Source organism: Desmodus rotundus, chromosome 2, assembly GCF_022682495.2.
Source record: "Desmodus rotundus isolate HL8 chromosome 2, HLdesRot8A.1, whole genome shotgun sequence".
Taxonomy (NCBI): Eukaryota; Metazoa; Chordata; class Mammalia; order Chiroptera; family Phyllostomidae; genus Desmodus; species Desmodus rotundus.
Window position 1 is genome coordinate 190,718,180 of NC_071388.1, and position 18,443 is coordinate 190,736,622.

At 36.9% G+C, this 18,443-nt stretch overlaps 1 protein-coding gene across 1 annotated transcript in view; it reads left to right on the top strand.

The window, feature by feature from the left end:
* Positions 1-18,443, top strand: part of SPAG16 (sperm associated antigen 16) — a 715,229-nt gene that overhangs the window by 13,256 nt on the left and 683,530 nt on the right. Inside the window, exons 4-5 of the mRNA XM_024564300.4 lie at positions 6,466-6,584; positions 13,423-13,557. Coding sequence (XP_024420068.2) covers positions 6,466-6,584; positions 13,423-13,557 — 254 coding nt within the window. The remainder of the gene's footprint in view (positions 1-6,465; positions 6,585-13,422; positions 13,558-18,443) is intronic.

An 18,443-nucleotide genomic window follows, 5' to 3' on the forward strand; every position in this document is an offset into this window, starting at 1 on the left:
AGGGTCCAAGCATGAAATGAGTTTGTTTCCCCCAAATTTTATGGTCCTTAGCTATCTGACCCAGACTCAAAATAAGCCCTTAGAGTTCTTTGAATGTTTCTATTTGATTATTACTGCCTGACAATGATTGATCAGCTTTCCATATACGCCCTGTATTCCACTGGAGATTAAGCCAATAAAAGCCTGTCAAGGCAAGGGTTAGGGTGCTCTCCGCTTGAGAGAGTGGCCATGCCGTCCCTTTTCCTCCACAGGACTCGGTAGTCCATGTGAATTTGTCTCGTCTCAGCCACAACACTGCTTGCCGGCGACTGCATCAATAGTTAAAATAGTGAAAAAGAATTGAAGTCATTGGAATAATTGAAAGTTGGAAACAATTAAATAGTCTTTTGTTAAATAAATTTACACAGCTGTTTATTGAATAGTTGATATTTAAATAAATTGTTATGATTATCTTAATACATTGTTAATATAGATGAAAAATTTGAGGATTGCATGTTTTATTTCATAAACTTTAAATTGTGTGTGATACAACATCATTTTCCTTAATAGGTGCAATGTTTCTGAACTCTGAAATAAAATATACTTAAAGTGATTATTGAAAAAAATTAAGGTGGTAGGAAATGTTATTAATTTGTAAGAAATGTGTGGTTTGGTTATACTGCCAGGTATTTCTTGAAACTAAAGTCTTTTTTCTAAGCATGAATGTAAGTAGAGATAGAATACACACATTTATATGCCTTGGAGATATTTGTATGTATTTATGAAAAAGAATCTAGTTACATTCACGCTGGGTTTTCCCCTCTAAACTGTGATCCTTCTTATTAATACTATTATTGCCATTTTGGGAGTTATAATCTTTAATCCCTTTGGTTCTTGGTTTTTTGTTTTGGTAACGTTGGAGGTGCATTCTGGAAGGTACTTTGTATTGCTATACTTCTTTAATAACTTAAACTTTTTATAAAGTTTGAACTTTGATCTGTAAAGATCACAGTAGCAAGGCACACAATTCTTAAGTTTCTTGACATCTCCTCTCCTCCTTCTCAGTCTGCCTCATCTTCCTCTGTGAATAGAAGGCGTTTCATTGAAATGTCAAGTGTTTTTGTAGAAGACAAGTTGGTGACTGAACAAAACCATTACGTTGTTTTACATGTTATCAGTAGTTCTGAAAGTATAGTTGGCATCCTGCTGAGGGTTTGTGTTTTCCCCCGTTGTCTAACTACGTATGTCTATGTTGACTTTTCTTCACATGGCTCAACCAAGGTAACATTACAGTACATTGATGCAGAAGCAAATATTGGGATCCAGCTATCTCCTCTACATATTAAAGAGATTTGCAAAACTTTGTAACAGTGCTACTCTTCATACTAATTTATTTTGTTTTTGCAAAATATAGTTCTGTTTTATAAAACTATGTTAATTTATGTTACTGGGTAAAAGATTTCTTTTTTTTTTCTTTTTTTTAAATATATTTATTGATTATGCTATTACAGTTGTCCCATTCCCCCCCCCAACTCCACTCCATCCTGCCCACCCCCTCCCTCCCACATTCCCCCCCTATAGTTCATGTCCATGGGTCATGTATATAAGTTCTTTGGCTTCTACATTTCCTACACTATTCTTACCCTCCCCCTGTCTATTTTCCACCTACCATTTATGCTACTTATTCTCTGTACCTTTCCCCCCTCTCCCCCTCCCACTCCCCTATTGACAACCCTCCATGTGATCTCCATTTCTGTGGTTCTGTTCCTGTTCTAGTTGTTTGCTTAGTTTTCTTTTGTTTTGGTTTTAGGTGTGGTCGTTAATAACTGTGAGTTTGCTGTCATTTTTACTGTTCCTATTTTTTATCTTCTTTTTCTTAGGTAACTCCCTTTAACATTTCATATAATAAGGGCTTGGTGATGATGAACTTCTTTAACTTGACCTGATCTGAGAAGCACTTTATGTTCCCTTCCATTCTAAATGATAGCTTTCCTGGATACAGTAATCTTGGATGTAGGTCCTTGTGTTTAATCTTGGGTGATGTAATTATGATGTGCCTTGGTGTGTTCCTCCTTGGGTCCAGCTTCTTTGGGACTCTCTGAGCTTCCTGGACTTCCTGGAAGTCTGTTTCCTTTGCCAGATTAGGGAAGTTCTCCTTCATTATTTGTTCAAATAAGTTTTCAATTTTTTGTTCTTCCTCTTCTCCTGGCACCCCTATAATTCGGATGTTGGAACGTTTCAAGATGTCCTGGAGGTTCCTAAGCCTCTCCTCATTTTTCCAAATTCTTGTTTCTTCATTCTTTTCTGGTTGGATGTTTGTTTCTTCCTTCTGGTCCTCACCATTGATTTGAGTCCCAGTTTCCTTCACATCACTATTGGTTCCCTGTACATTTTCCTTTGTTTCTCTTAGCATAGGCTTCATTTTTTCATCTACTTTTCGAACAAATTCAACCAACTCTGTGAGCATATTGATAACCAGTGCTTTGAACTGTGCATCCGATAGGTTAGCTATCTCTTCCTCGCTTAGTTGTATTTTTTCTGGAGCATTGGAGTGTTCTGTGATTTGGGCCATTTTTTTTTTCTTTTTTTTTTTTTGTCTTGGCGCGTCTGTTACTGTAAGGGGCGGAGTTTTAGGTGTTCACAGGGCGGGGTAACGCTGGTTGCTGTGCTGTGACGCTGTACGTGGGGGAGGGGCCCAGAGGGAGCAATGGCGCCTGCCTCACTCTCCTCCGGATTTCAATCTTTCACTCCGATACCCACAATCAAACTGGGCCCCTCTGGTGCTGGTTCCCCAGTGGGTGGGCTTGTGCACACTCTAGGCCCCTGTGGGTCTCTCCAAAGACCTCTCCTGTGAGGCTGGGAGTCTCTCCTGCTGCCGCCCCAACCCCCAGGGGCATTTTCAATCAAAGGTTTGAGGCTTTATTTCCCCCGAGCTGTAGCCCTGGGTTGCGTGGTCTGCTTCGCTCCCCGCTGTTCGTCCGGTTTATCTATGTTCGAATGTGGGGCTGCGGTGTGCTACCCGCACTCTGCCTGCCCCGCTCTCCGCCACTCTGAGTCCGGCCCTCTCGGTTTATCTGCGCGAATGTGTGGCCGCAGGGTCTGCCAGTGCTCGGACTGCCTGCCCCGTTCGTCCCACACTCCGCCAGTCTCCGTCCTGCCACAGTTACGCGAGTCCTCTCCACCCCGGTGCCCGTCTCTGCCCCTCCTACCGGTCTGGATGAATGTTTATTTTGTATTTCCTTGGTGTTGGACCCCCTTGCCGTTGATTCTCTGTCAGTTCTGGTTGTGCAAGGAGGCGCAGTGTGTCTACCTACGCCGCCATCTTGGTTCTCCGAGGAGGCAATCGTAAAAGATTTCTTATAGTTACTTAAAAATAAAAATTTAAAAGTTTAATTTCTAATACAGTAACTATTGATAGATACAATCCATTTAAACAAAAGCCCTCTGTAGTCCTTGAGTATAAAAATCTACTGAGAACATAGAGTTTGAGAAGTTTTATAGGATTTTATGCTAAAATTTTCTGATATATTTATTAAGATTTTTTTATCAAATTTTTTTTTGCTAAGAATTATGTTATAACAAAAGAGTCTAGGCTTAGCAAATTTGTATTCCTTTTATTTAGGCCCTCTTCATCCACTGAACTTCCTATTTATTTATTTGTTTATTTATTGTTGTTTCTGAAAGCTTATTTTTTCCATTACCATTTAGTTCCCTTATGCCCCCTCTGAACTCCAACCCAAGAGGCTCCCTAACAAAGCCTTTATTCACCTACTCCTTTATCGTTTTACAGAGCAGCTCTCTATTGTTGCCCTCATTACACTATCTAGAAACCTCTCCAGTTAGGAAAATTCAAATTTATAACTCTAATAGATAAAACTTAGCTATATGCTAGAGTCACCTGTGTCACCAACAGACTATTGGGTCACATGTGGGTGGAATATATTTTTGTAATTCAGCAATCTTCAAAGAGGGGCATATTTGCTAAATAGTACCCCGAGTACTTGCTCTTTTTGTGCTTATTCTGAGGTACTTTATTAACATCATCATCAAATTAGTTATAAAGCCATAGGAGAATTGTGTAGAATGTGTAATTGAGATAAAAGTGCAGTGGAAGCCTGTGTAGAATTGTTAGTATGTGTATCAGATGTGTTTAGGAAGGGAGAGAAAGAAAACATCTATTGAGGACCACAGGGACCTACCAGCTGTGTTGCAAGCACACATGCCAACATGTATACAAACAGCAGCAGCCCACAGGCCTGGTGAGAAACTGAAGTAGCTGCATTCTCTCTGTTTTATCCTCCTGTGTTCCTGATTCTTTCAACTGTCATTCATCTCATCCTATGAAATATCATATTCAAATTTAGTGTCCCCAAATTCCAAGGTAGTACTTACTACCATATAACGAATGTTTGCATCCTACTGTGTTAGGCCCGCCCCAAACAGTTCTGTGTAATCATCCACTGGAATGCGAGGACTTGAGGACGAGCATGAGAAACTGTATTTTGCGCTGTATAATGTGCACCCATGTTTTTGGCCCAAACTTTCAGGAAGAAATCTTCCATTTTAATTCAATTTTTTAAATTTATTTATATTTAGAAACAAAACTGATGATCGTATTTCAGGTTATTATTTTGCATGCGGATATCATTATTTCTTTCTAGAGTTACACTTTTAATGCATAAGCATAAATAAAAGAAAAGCATTTTTATAGATGTGGAATTAGTACTACCCATGTATAATGTACATCCTTATTTTTTCCTCAACTATTTGGGCAGAAAATTGTGCATTATACGAGGCAAAAAATGGTACTCTGCTACCGTGGCATCGCTCATGGTGTTTTATATAGGGTCCTGAATGTAATCAACATGCTATATACCACCTTTTAACAGTCATTTTAGAAAAGGGATTCTAAGTTATTCTGCTCAAGTTTTCTTAAAAAATATTTAAAACCCCTAGTCATTTTAGGAATTTTCTGTAACCCCCAAGTTTGCTTCAACTCTCTACCATTTTGAATGTTATAGCACCTACAAGTAATTCACATCAGCATCAAATTGTGTAGTACTTTTTTTTTTCAAATATTTTATTTATTTATTTTTAGAGAGAGGGGAAGGGAAGGAGAAAGAGAGGGAGAGATATATCAATGTGTGGTTGCCTCTTGAGCATCCCCTACTGGGGATCTGGCCTGCAACCCAGGCATGTGCCCTAGAGTGGGAATTGAACCGGCTGGCAACCCTTTGGTTCACAGGCTGGCGTTCAATCCACTGAACTATACCAGCCAGGGCTGTATTTATTACTTTTGAAAAGAACTCTTTAGGGCAACAGAGATTATTTTTCCTCACTATATTTCTATGTAATCATGCTGTGTATTCTGTATAACCTGGTCTGTAACCACTAGCAGGGTGGGGAGGAGAAGAAGGAAGGGAAAGTCCGCTGCTGAGTTTCTGTGTGAGCAACTAGATCTGTCTATCCAAATGACTGACAGTTAAATTAGGAAGTTCCTGCTAATGAAAAGAAAATGAACGCAGGCTAACGACAATGATGCTGTTGATATTTTCCAAGAATCTACTGATTATTTGATTTATTTTAGACAGTGAATTATGTGATATATAGTAGTTTGTATGGCTGTCTTAATTTTATATCTCACTTGCTGAAATATCACCGTTTTTCTAATTGAGGGCCATAGGGTAGATCTCTGTTGCAGCTACTCAGCCCTATCACACAGAGTAACAGCAGCTGTAAACAAATAGGGGTGGCTGTGTTCTAATTAGCTTTATTTCCAAGAAGAGTTAGCTGACCTCTCCTCTAGTTGATAGAATTTACTTACTCTCATCGTGCAATAGTAGTGCAAGCCTCTTTCATTGCACATTATTTCTTCCTTATTTTTTCTATAATAAAAATCAAGGCACCAAAATCATTATGCAGTATTTCTTTTTATACTGATAAAAATTAAAATAATTTAAAGGTCCATAGATTTCTTTTTTTGAATGTATTTTGTGATATTGAAAGGACAAGCTGACTGTATTTGTCTTCAGACAATCCAGTTGAGCTCTCGCCTCAGGGCCTTTGTGCTTGCTAGTGCTATGTCTGGAACCTCTTCTGTAGATTTCTGCCCAGATGCTGGATACCAATGAAATCTTCCTTCATCGGGTTACGTACAGAGCAGCCAGACTTCACACACAGTTTTGCCCTTCTCTTGACTCCCTCTCGTTTTAATCCTCTGCTTTTTTAATGTAGACACACTACCATCTTCCATACTGTGTATTTTTAAAGTAGTTATTTACTTTCTCTCTCCGTCTACTTGGTTGTTAGCTATGAGGACTGAGTCTTGCCTGTTTTTATCACTGCTTTATCCCTAGTGATTATCCTTCAGTTATCATCCATCTCGACAAATATAGATGAAAAAATGAACAAATGAGTGAGTGAATCAATGCCATTAATCAAAGATTTGATGTTTTCAAAATAATTAATTGCACATTTAAATTTCAGGAGCAGAAAACAGTCCTTCCTTCAAAGCGTGAAGTCCCTGAAGTAATAGAAGACTTTCTCTGCAACTTCCTGATCAAGATGGGAATGACCAGAACCCTTGATTGCTTTCAGTCTGAATGGTAAATAATTATTTAAATAAAGAGTTCTCTAGAAATGCTAACAGTGTTTCATATGTACACTTTTAACCCTCTTAAAAACCGAAGTCACTCCGTGTATGCAAAATGGATGGAAACCTTTCGCATCCCCACAACTGAAACCATAGCACCCCCCCCCCCCGCCCAAACACATCCGTGTAAACGCACAAATGCACATAATCAGGATATCAGTTTCAAATAAATTTATATTAAGCATCTTTGTGAAATACAGTTATATGATATAATACAAAGCGACTTTATGAAATGCTTTTCCTAATATTTTCTGCAAAATTGGTAAGGATGGTATTTCCTGCATTAAGAAATCCTACTAACAGTACTGCTTTGCTTGTTTTATGTGTAGTGTAGTGGCTTGCCTTTCTCTGCTCACACAAATGATTGATTCTCTTTTTCTATAAATTTTTCTTCGTGTCAAGGAACACGTATAAAGGACCCATGGACAAAGCCAAAGGAGGGTAGGATTGAGGGTGGGGCAGGGGCGAGTGGTGGGGGAGAAATGGAGACAACTGTACTGGAACAACAATAAAAATAAATATATAAATTAAAATTTCTTTTCTTCATGTAGAAGTAGAAGTGGAAACATTTCAAATGATAACTAAAGACAAGATTTTTTTGTTATAATTGAAAAATTTACGAACTCATTGGCTATAAGCTTCAGCAGATATGCTGTTTATTCCTTTGCTACAGCAGCGATGTCACCAGGCATGTTTTCAGAGTCCTAATATTCTTTAATATTGTTAAGTAATCAGATATGAAAATATGTTTGGTCTTTAAAAACCATTGCATATTATAGTATATGAAGATGTTTATAATGTTTTTTGGATAATCCTTATTTTAAATATAGGGGCAAGTTTTAATTTTTACTAATCCATCTATGGTGTGATTTTTATCTTTTGCTTTTTTTTGGTTCTCATCTACTTGCACCACGCACATAGAAGAGATATGTTTTAATACTTTAAATTACATATCTAATGTTAATACATTAAAGGAAGAGAACCATTTTTTATTATAGTTTAGGAAAAAGAGTAAGTTTGATGGCAGTAAAATAATACTGTTCCTACTAAATCTGGAAATTGTGTAAATGATTTTTATGAAAATGCCCCTAAAATATTTACAAGTGCATTATAAGTGTGTTTTTGTAAAAGTAGATGATTAACTTGTAGTACTAATGAGATGAAAGATTAATATGGTTCAGTTACCTTTTCTTCTGAGAATATGTGTTGGGACATACAGTGCTCACGTGATTGGTCAGTGTAAATTGTTAAATGATTCCCTTGGAGAAATGTGGAACCAGTATACTCTTAACAAATATCGTCATATTATCTTTTCACATTTAGCAATTTGAATTGAGAGGAAATTTTCAGAACTACAATTGTGGTAGGAATTTTAGAACACTAAGTAAGCATGCCACTTAGCATAATATTATAATCATAAAGTAAAATTTGTACAAAATATCTTAATATATGGGTTTAATAATACTGTGGTTCAAATAATTTTATCCTTATCCCTGGCAGCCAGTTTGTAGTGAGATTGCAAATTGTTTGCACTGTGATTACACTGTATCAGCTACTGTACTCACAAAGAACATTTTGCCTTTGATCAGAGACCTTTATGTATTCTGCATAGTAGGATTATAGGAATATTAAATACATTACTTATATCACTTTTATTGTGGAGGAAAAGACATGTCATTGCTATGAATTCTTTAAAACAAGGTTTTTCCATTGTTAAATTGTAAAACAAACAAACAAACAAAAACCCAAACCAAAAAACCTGGGTACTGAAATTTGACTTATGTCCTTTCAATCCTCAAACAGTAATTGAAGTAAATCCTTTATATCTGGGGTCAACAAACCAAGACCCCTGGGCCTACTGTGGCCTGCCTTTTGTTTTGTAAATGAAATTTTCTTAGAGCCATGACATTTTTTTAAGTTATTGTCCGTGGTTGCTTTCATGCTATAACAGCAAAGTTAAGTAGTCACAGCAGAGACTGTATGGCCAAGAAAGCTTTTTTTTTTTCATTTGCTGTTTACAAAAAAAAAAAAGATTTTTTATATATGTATGCATATGTAATCTATATCTCTTTAAAAGAACTCTGTGGACAATGATAATTTCCCTGGAGGCAAAATAAAGACGGGGTTAAAATGGACAAATGTTCAGTGTGCTTTAAGCGCCCTCCCCTGAGCATACGTTAGTCAGCACTGGACTCCACTGGACCGTTTTGCTGTTTGTTAATGCAGTCAGAAGTCATTCACCAGAAACATACGTTCTTGCTCTTCTTGGCCTTTCCCTCTTATTATTCCTCCCATCCTCTCTAACTCTTCTTCCCTGTATAGCCAAATGTTTTGAAAACAAGGTCTTTTTCTTTCTTTACTCTTTCACTTCCTATTTAATCCTTGCTTATCTCCAATTTGGCTTCTGCTGAAGGTTGGGTGGTAATAAAAATGCCATCACAGGTACTAGTAAAGTTATTTATGATATTTTATTGCTAATTTAAAATTTTTTATTAATTATAGAAGAAATTATAAATTTTGTAGTAGTATAGTCCTGTAATTTTCTAAAAAGATAAATATTGCTGCTTTTAGCTGATAAAATTTGGCATAATTTATAGAATTACTCAAACGTGGGCAGTATAGTTAAAACTTTCTGGGAATGGTTAGGTTTAAAGCCAGAGCCTAGAACTGAAATTACACCTCATGTTGCACTGTGTATGTGGGAAGTATACGTCGTGCTGTGTGTACATTACTGTCTCTTAGCGAGTACCACACAACTACTTTCCGTTCCGTCATCACAGACCTGTTGCTGTTTTTTCAGTTGATTACGATTTGACTTCTGGTTATGGGTAATGTTGTAATAATTATTTTCTCCAGCCTGGATTAAGTTAAACACAGGGATGTTGTGACTCTTCTATCCTGCTAACTTTTACTGTGCTACAATATGTGAAATTTGAGCCCTGTAAATATATGTGCAGAGATTTATTTATGTACTGTATTTTTAACAAGGCAGGCTTGTAAGTGAACATGTTAGCGTAGTTAACATGTGCTTTGTAACCAAAATTAATATAGTCTTCATTAAATATGAGACATTTAAAAATATTTAAGAAGATGAAGCCTAAGGTTTATCACTCAGGAATGCACTTTGTTGTCATTTTCCTTAGTTCAGTATGTATTCATGCCATTTAAAAAATTTTTTTTTCATTATTTTTTGTTGTTCAAGTACAGTTGTCTCCATTTTTCATGCTTTTTCTCATTTACTTCTCCCAACAACTGTATATAGCAGGGAGCTACTATCATATCTCCATTATATGGATAAGGAAGCTGAGAGAGGTTGGGAAATTGGGGTACGTGGTAGCCAGTCACAGCCAATCAGCGGCAGTCAACACCTCTCCTACCCACCATGCTGAATTGTGGAATTGTACAGGGGATCTTGAAAAAATAAAGGAATATTTTGATTTAGAGTCCAAATTTGTACCTGTTTTCCATATTGGCTTGAAGAATCATAGGACCAGTACTAAACTTGTTCAGCCGTTCTCTATCTTTCTCGTGAAGGGCTCTTGCTTCTCAGTGATGTCGTGACAGTGCTGGGGATTCCAACATCCTTAGTTTGGCCAGTAGCGAAAGGAATTTTGTCTTCACCGGTGAAATATTTCCATAATTCTCTCTGTAAATATGGAGGAACAATTTTTATTTGATGCTTATTACCTAGTTGATTGTTTTTATGGCTTTTACATCCTATGCCTTAAGTTCCATCTTGAAGGAAAAATAATGCTTCCTCTTATTGCATCATTTATATGTTCACCAAAATTCTATCATAGTAGTCATCATTCGTGGCAGTGCGTGTTAAACTCTTGGTGTGTGCACACGTCTTATGAAAGCCTAAGCATTTTCTCCATGAAATATGTGTATTTCTTTCTGTGTCGTTGTCATTAATTTATGGACCTTGTGGTGAATATGAAGAACATTAATGTAAATTCATTGGCGGTAATTCCCTGGCGGTTCTATTGGTAGTGCTTTATTTTCAGTTCCTAATGCGTAGATGACCATCTTTTCCCCCATATGAACAGTTTCATTCCTACTTTAAGGGTAAGTGACTAAGGAGGAAGGAGTAGAGACCAGGGTATTTCTTTAAAATTCACACACACACACACCTGAGACAAAACTAAAAAATCTTACATAGGAAAATGTAGATTTGACTGAGAATATATTTCCAGAGTTTGTATATTGAAATTTCTAATTCACCGATAGTATTATAATAGTTTTAGTGAGTTTAAAGTCATGTTTGGTATTTTTACATACATGGCATAATTTTGGCTTGGTAAGTGACTTCTGAATATTCTAAGATATATATGTTGTAATGTGTTATTTGTGTTATGTTTTATTTTTATTTTACCACATGTTTATTTGCATAGCATTTAATTTAGAGAAGGACTCTGTATCACTATTTTTCTTATTGAAATAATTTCTATAGTGATTTTTTTCCTGCATTAAATAAAGCAAGTTGCTGCAAACCAATTTTATGCTCAGAAAAACTTTATGGTCCAGTTCTTCTGTCAATCCGTATGTCTTTTCTTCTGACATAAGTATAAATTACATTTCAAATATGGATAAAATAGTGAATTTATGATTAAATGGTTATCTGTTTGCTGTTTTAGAAATTGTGGCAAATATTACTTAATATTGATTCAATTATCTTAACCTTGTGGATATTCTACAGGGCTTCTCTTGATTTTTTCTTAATTTCAAATAACATGTATAACAAAAACATATGACTATGAATGTGCAATAAAAATAAAAATTTGTAATATGAAAATATGGATAATTAAACATTTTAAAACTAATGTTTAGTCCATCCATAGAAGATTTGTTTATTTGTAACAAAATAGAGATTTGTTTACTAATAACTTTATTACTTGAAATGATTTTATGCTATTTTATATTCAGCTTTGTTAATTTCTACATACAATGATTCAAATTATAATATTTACAAATGTAAATGATTCTCTGATGTTCCTTCTTATTTCACTGAGACAGTAGAAGTGCCACAACTCCTGCCTGCCCCTCTACGAGCCTGCTGCCTCTGTCCTCAGAGTTACCCTTTGACATGTCACAGGGGCTGCTCCATACACCTTGTCATCGAAGGCCACGCCTACTGTTCCCTGCTGGATCCCAGCTCCTCCGGCCTACTCAAGGACATTGCTCGTGCACCTGTCCCCCTTCTATCCTGCACTGTAAACTTTCCCCCTTTCTGCTAGATCATTCTCATGAACATACAGATGTGCAGTAATATGTCATATATTAAATGAAAGAAGAAATCAAAAAATACCCTGAACTCTATATCCTTTTCTAGGTTCATCTTGATTTCTTGGCTCTGCTTAAAGCATATCTCCTTGGAAAAGTTTGTTACCACGAATCCTTTTCAATTCTCTGATACCTCTAGGTACACTTTCTTTTCCATGACTCTCCTGAAACCTTTTCCGGTGACTTCACCTTGCCCACCCTCCATGCAGCGTTTATCACTGTCACTCATTTCTTCTCACCGTGCGTTTTTCACCTGGCCCCTGAGGCACTGCTCTCATATTTGCCCAGTACCTCACTGCTTCCTCTGTTTTCAGTCTCTGTTCAGCGGCATTCCTTTTCTCCTCATTCTTAAAACAGTCCCTGGACTCTTCCCTTCTCTCTTTACATACTGCAGTGAACATGAATAGGAAAAATTCCTTGATTTCTTTAACCACCCAATGTCTACCGTGTTTGTCCTCCTGTCAGTAAATGGCTCTGTTGCTCACCCAAAAAACTCGGAGTCATCCTTGACTTTTCTTTTTAATCAACACCTGACAGCTGATATATAATAAAATCCTGTTGGCTCCACCTTTATAAGTATATCCAGAAGGGACCCATTTTTCATAATCTCTACTGCTGCCGGTTTTGTTCATGCCACCGTTCTCTCTCTCCTGGACTATCGCAGCAGCCTCCAAACTAGTCTCTCTGATTCTATTCTCACTACTCTAGAGTTAGTTTCTTTAAACAGATGCCAGACAAGTCTTTTAAAAGCATAAATCAGATCAGTGTCACTTATCTCTCACAACTTGCCCGTGACTTCAGTCCTTTTCGGAGTCTAATGACATCCCTCCCTCTGGCTCCCTGCAGTTTTCTTGACCCATCTCTCACCGCTCTCCCTCTTGCTCAGTTAGTTGGCTCCATCTCTGGATACTCTAGATATACTGGCCTTTAGCTCTTTATTTTACATGCCAAGCACTTCCTTGTCTCAGGACCTTTACATTTGCTTTTCTATCAGCTGAGAACACTCCTCTCCCACATATCCACATGGCTTATTCCCTCGTTTCCTTCAGTTCTCTGCTCAAACGTCACTTTGTTGGTCATACTTTCTCTGGACACCCTATACAGAATAGTGCCAACAACCCCATCACTCTCCACTTCAGTGTCTCTGTCTCTCTTACCCTGCTTTATTTTATTCATATAGAGCATGGCACTGTCCACACTAGAGTGAAAACTCCATAAACTCCATGAGACAGAGACTGGAACCATTTTGTTCATTTCACCAGTGTCTAGATGAGTGCATGAAACCTAGCAGATGTTCAGTTATATTGTATACACCATGATGATACTAGTACCTAACAATTCATTAATTCTTTACAAAGAATTCATGAATGTTGACATTTTAATTTATACAAGTAATATTGCAAACTAATTTCTGTAAACATTCCCTAAGACTTAAGTTTTTGAGTTGTACATAAGTTCAGCAAATTAAGAAGAAACAACATAAAGCTTTTTGTTTCATTTTATTCTAGGTACGAATTAATACAGAAGGGTGTAACTGAAGTTCGTGTTGGGAATGTCCCGGATGTGTATACCCAGAATATGCTTCTAGAAAATGAAAACAAAAATTTGAAGAAAGACTTGAAGCACTACAAACAGGCAGCTGAGTATGTTAGTTTTTAATTGATTTTTTTCTTTATTTTTGGACTAAGTAAAAATAAAGAGTTAAATGAGGCTAATATGTGGGTGGTGGTTAATGTACCAGAACTTTAATTCTGGGGAACTGAATTATATTTAAGTTCTAGTTGGAAAGAATGTGAAAGGCTTCACTAGCAAGTTAATTGGACATAGGACCAGAACATCCACAATTGTAACTCATCAACTAGAGTGGAATGCAGGGGGTGGTGTAAGAGAGGGTTAGTTTGTTGTATAACTTTCACCTCCATATGCATTTTGACAATCTTTTCATGGTTTGTCAAATCTTCCCCTGTGAGGATAAGCTGACTGCTGAAATAATAATAAAATTACAGAAATCAGAGAGGACCGAAGAAGCTGGTGTATTTCTGGTAGAAGAATTTCAGTATCTGAAAATTTCCCAAAGGAAACTGTTATTTAGGAATTTTCTAGAATAAATTTATACATAGAGGAGAAACTTAACAAAAGTCAAATCTCTCCGCATCTTTCTTTTTTCTAAAATTAGTGGAAGGCATGCAGTTTTGGGTGCATAAACTTAAATAAACAGCGTTATTCTGGAAAGACAAATACGTGACTGTGTCGATCTGTGTAAATCTACCCATTTAAGACAGTGCTAGATGGAAACTCAGTTCTTACATATTGAGTAAAGACGGTTCAAGGTTTGTTCATTAATTTTTATTAAACATTTAAACAAGATCTTTCTTTGTTAAAGAATCTATATTAAAACAAAAATAAATAAAAATACCATATAGGAACATAATATTTTTAAGATCTTTGTAAAAACGTTTACCTTAATTAAATAAGACTTTGTATTGCATACTGACAGAAACATTTAACATAAGCTACTTTTAGAAGGTGGTGGTAAATAAAAGATAATTTGTAGGGTTGTTTATTCAGTTACAGAAATATTTTCAAGGTACGTGAATTTCACATTACTGTGGATGTGCTGTCTGGCGGTTTCCGTGTTAGGTAGAGGCGTGTGATGATCCACCGAACAGTGGGCTGCGAGGACCAGCGCTCTGTCCGTTCTAGGCTCCAGTTCTCAGAAGTGGCTCGTGCTCTTGGCCCTGATGCTCACTGGGGTCTTGTACAGACACCTGATGGCAGCACTGGGCATTTGACACAGCAGACTTTTCAGAGTGCTGCCTGGCATACTGTTTCTGTTCCAGAATCCTTTGAATTATTGCTTGAGTTGGCTCATTTTCTGTTGAATAAAGCCTCTTTGTGAAATGAGTTTTGCCCCAGTGGTATTAAATAATCCCTGTTGATTATTGGTTGTTGTTAATGATTATAATCAACACCATATAAACTATTAGCAAATGAAATTGTTAATGTAGTGTTAAAAGAAACCATGATTAAAACAGGTATCACTCAAATCGGTCCCTTGTTTATGTTTACTAAAATGTTAGATTACTAAATGTTTATGAAATATACTATATTTACTAAAATGTAGTGTTAGTTTCAATGACTTATGGTAATCTGTCAAGTCTATCTTATTTGATATAATTAAACTTGAACAAATTAGAAAAGGCAAATGTTTATTTGCTCTAATCAACCTGACATAGAAAATTTGAAGGAAAGGTGACCGGCCCTTGGTAGATGCTTACTATTTATATCGTGAGCGAGTGTTAAGCTCATCACCCTTCCACAGCACACTTTGGTGAGGTGTGTCCCTGCAGCCTAATTCTGCAGGGGACCTTCTCAGAAGATGGAGAGTGAAATTTTATAAAGAAAGTCCTTAAACTGTATCTGTTATGTCACAAGTTTGCCCAAGTAGTTATATTTCATCACACGGGTTTTTAAATTTGACTTGCAAGGCTATTTTCCAGTAGGAATCAGTGATAAACATGGGATTTCCATTATGGAATTTGCCCTAAAGGTTTTCTTTTTAGGATTAAGGCCATTTATTTCTTAAAGCAAGATTTGTTTTCTATTGTCTTGATTATACTGGTAGTATTCAATGATATATCTAGAAAAAGAGAGATCATAAAGCTATATGCTTAATATTTATCTAGGGGAGAGTTGGCTTGGAAAGAGTATAGAACTTAAAGTTCAAATACCTAGCTGCTAATATTCTGCTACTTATTAACAGCTTCCTTATTGTTAAACTGGGGGTAATTATACATAACATTATTAACTCCTAGGGAGCGATGCGATAATTGAAAGAGGCAGTCTGTATTAGAGAGCTGTGCAGATCACAGAGTGCTTTGAGAACGGCAGCCATTACTATCAGTATCTGTAAAGGCTGTCATCCCTGGACTTCTTTTAGTCCTCGCATTGTCCACATTTAAAAAATTCAGCAGCAATGAATCATGAAGGAAGAAATGAAAAGGGAAAATATTTCACTCTGAAATATCATTTGACTTGCTATAACTAAAAATGAAATTGGTTTTCTGTTGTAAGCAATGCTAATTTCGGAACAGAGGATTTTCCTATACTTGCTACAAATGTAGACTATGTCCTAAAATAAAAAAAATTGGTGTATGGTATATATGTATATATGGTGACAGATGTTAATTACACTTATTTAATAAACATAAAGTCATTATGTTTACACCTGAAACTAACACATTATTTGTGTCAATTATACCTGGATATAAAAAATTGGGGAAATAACTTTCTGGAAGTTTTCCTTATAGATGTTTTTAAGGTGAAAATATATTACTAAAAAAGACTTATACTTACATTGAAGGTAAAAGTGTATTAGTACTGGTTACCGGAGAGGAATGATACATGTAGCAGTCTGACATTCTTTTTTTGGAAAAGGAGAATACAACTGTACTTTTATTTTGAAATGTATATCAATTATTATTTTAAATGCAGAGGTGTAAAATCTAAGAGGCTTGCCATACTTTTGTGAAGAATTGGTTTGTTTAATAAAGAGTAGAAAGCATCACTGGAGTTATAAAATCTTCCACAGTTAAGACACCATTCTATAAACCTTGTTTTATTTGGTAGCTTGCATGACACAGTATTCACCTCAGTTTAAGGCCTAAAAAACTATTGCAAGTTTTGTTAATTAGGAATCTGTTTGTTTGATGATGTTTCTTATCTTGGCTAGCTTTTTTCCGTCTCATTTTCATAATGTGGATTTTGTACGTCATAGTCTCCATTTGATGGTTTACTCCTGAAAACATCACCGTACTTGAACTTTCACACCCTGTAGTCTGGCTTTCACCCCTCCTCTTCTCCTAGTTTCTGTTGTTCCTCTCCCTCAGCTCTGTGACAGCATTCTCTTCTGCCTTTCCCTCTGCCTCGTCGGCAGGCTTCCTTTTCTCTTCTCACCGCCATCCTGTTTACTCCCTGAGACGCTGCTGTCCGACAAGAGAGCTGTTGACTACACGTGGATGGCGGCAGATACAGCATATGTCGGGTGGTGGTAAGTGTGGGGAAGGAACGTAATGTGGGCAAAGGACACAGAGATAAATGGGGTGTCATTGTAGGTAGGCTGGGGAGAGAAGTCCTCTCACTATTTGAAGATACTCAGAGAGAAGGAAGCGTGTGAACTTGGGAAAGGGAATTCCAGGCCGAGGGAAAAGGAAATACAGAGTTTATGGTGGGGACAGCTTGGCTTGTTCGGGGCTTAGCAAAGGAGAACATAGAGACTGGAACCAGGGGCTAAGTGGTAGAGTCCTTTTTAAGAATTTTTCTTTTTTCCACTGAGTGGAATGTGAGGCTAATGGACAGTTTTGAGGAGTTGGCTCTTATGTAGGAAATGACTGGATGGAGGGACGATAGAAACAGGGAGAACATTATTATATTCTGCATAACCTTCTTATAGATGGACTTAGCTGGCTATGACACAGTGATAATGAAGTCAGACCAGCTCCTTATGGGTCAGTTAAGTCCCCGCATCTGCTGTTCTCAAACTCTTCATTACTGATCCCACTCAAGCTTTGGTTCAGAACAGATCAGGTGTTAACGATAGAGCAACACAAATGCATGATGCTCTGCCATACATCAGATGGGAGAATATAATTTTCACTCACTTCCCTCATGTGTAAGTGGGGTAATATTACTTGTCCTTGATGGGATCATTTAGAAGTGTTTAGCGCAGTATCTGGCACATGGTAAGTGCCAAATCAGTATTCTGTATTACAAAACCTTTTTAAAATAACGGTCACTACAGTTTACAGTTATATAACATATTCTATTTCCTTACTCATTTTTCTCTATACTTCTGCAACATGATGGAGGCAAAGAATGTGCTTGTCTCATCCATCACAGCGTAATGAGCACAGTATCTAATGTACAGTGTATGTTAAGTGGGTAAAATAGCATCATCATCATCTTCATCAACCTTATTGTTAGCATCAGCAGCAACACTTGAATAAACAACCAAGAGTGGTATTTCTTCTAGAAGGCAGGTAGATAGCAATTTATTTGTCTACTTTTGTTACCTTTTTAATTCTTAAAAAATAATGATGGGACTGGAAAGCATTATGCTAAGTGAAACAAGCCAGGTGGTGAAAGAGAAATACCATATGATCTCACCTATAAGTGGAACCTAATCAGCAAAACAGACAAGCAAGCAGAGTATAGCCAGAAACATTGAAATAAAGAACAATCTGACAGTAACCAGAGAGGAGGGGGGAGAGGGATAATAGGGAATAACATGGGGTGCCATCAGAGAACATGTATAACGGACACATGGACAAAGCCAAAGGGGGTGGGTTTGAGGGCAGGAAGTGGGGATGGGTGGGGCAGGGGAGCGTGGTGGGGTGAAAATGGAGACAATTGTACCTGAACAACAATAAAAAAAAAGCACATAGAAAGTAAACAAAATAGAATAATAAACCTCGTGGGCCTATTAACACATCAGTTTACTGCCAATATTTAATTGCTACCCCCAGTTATG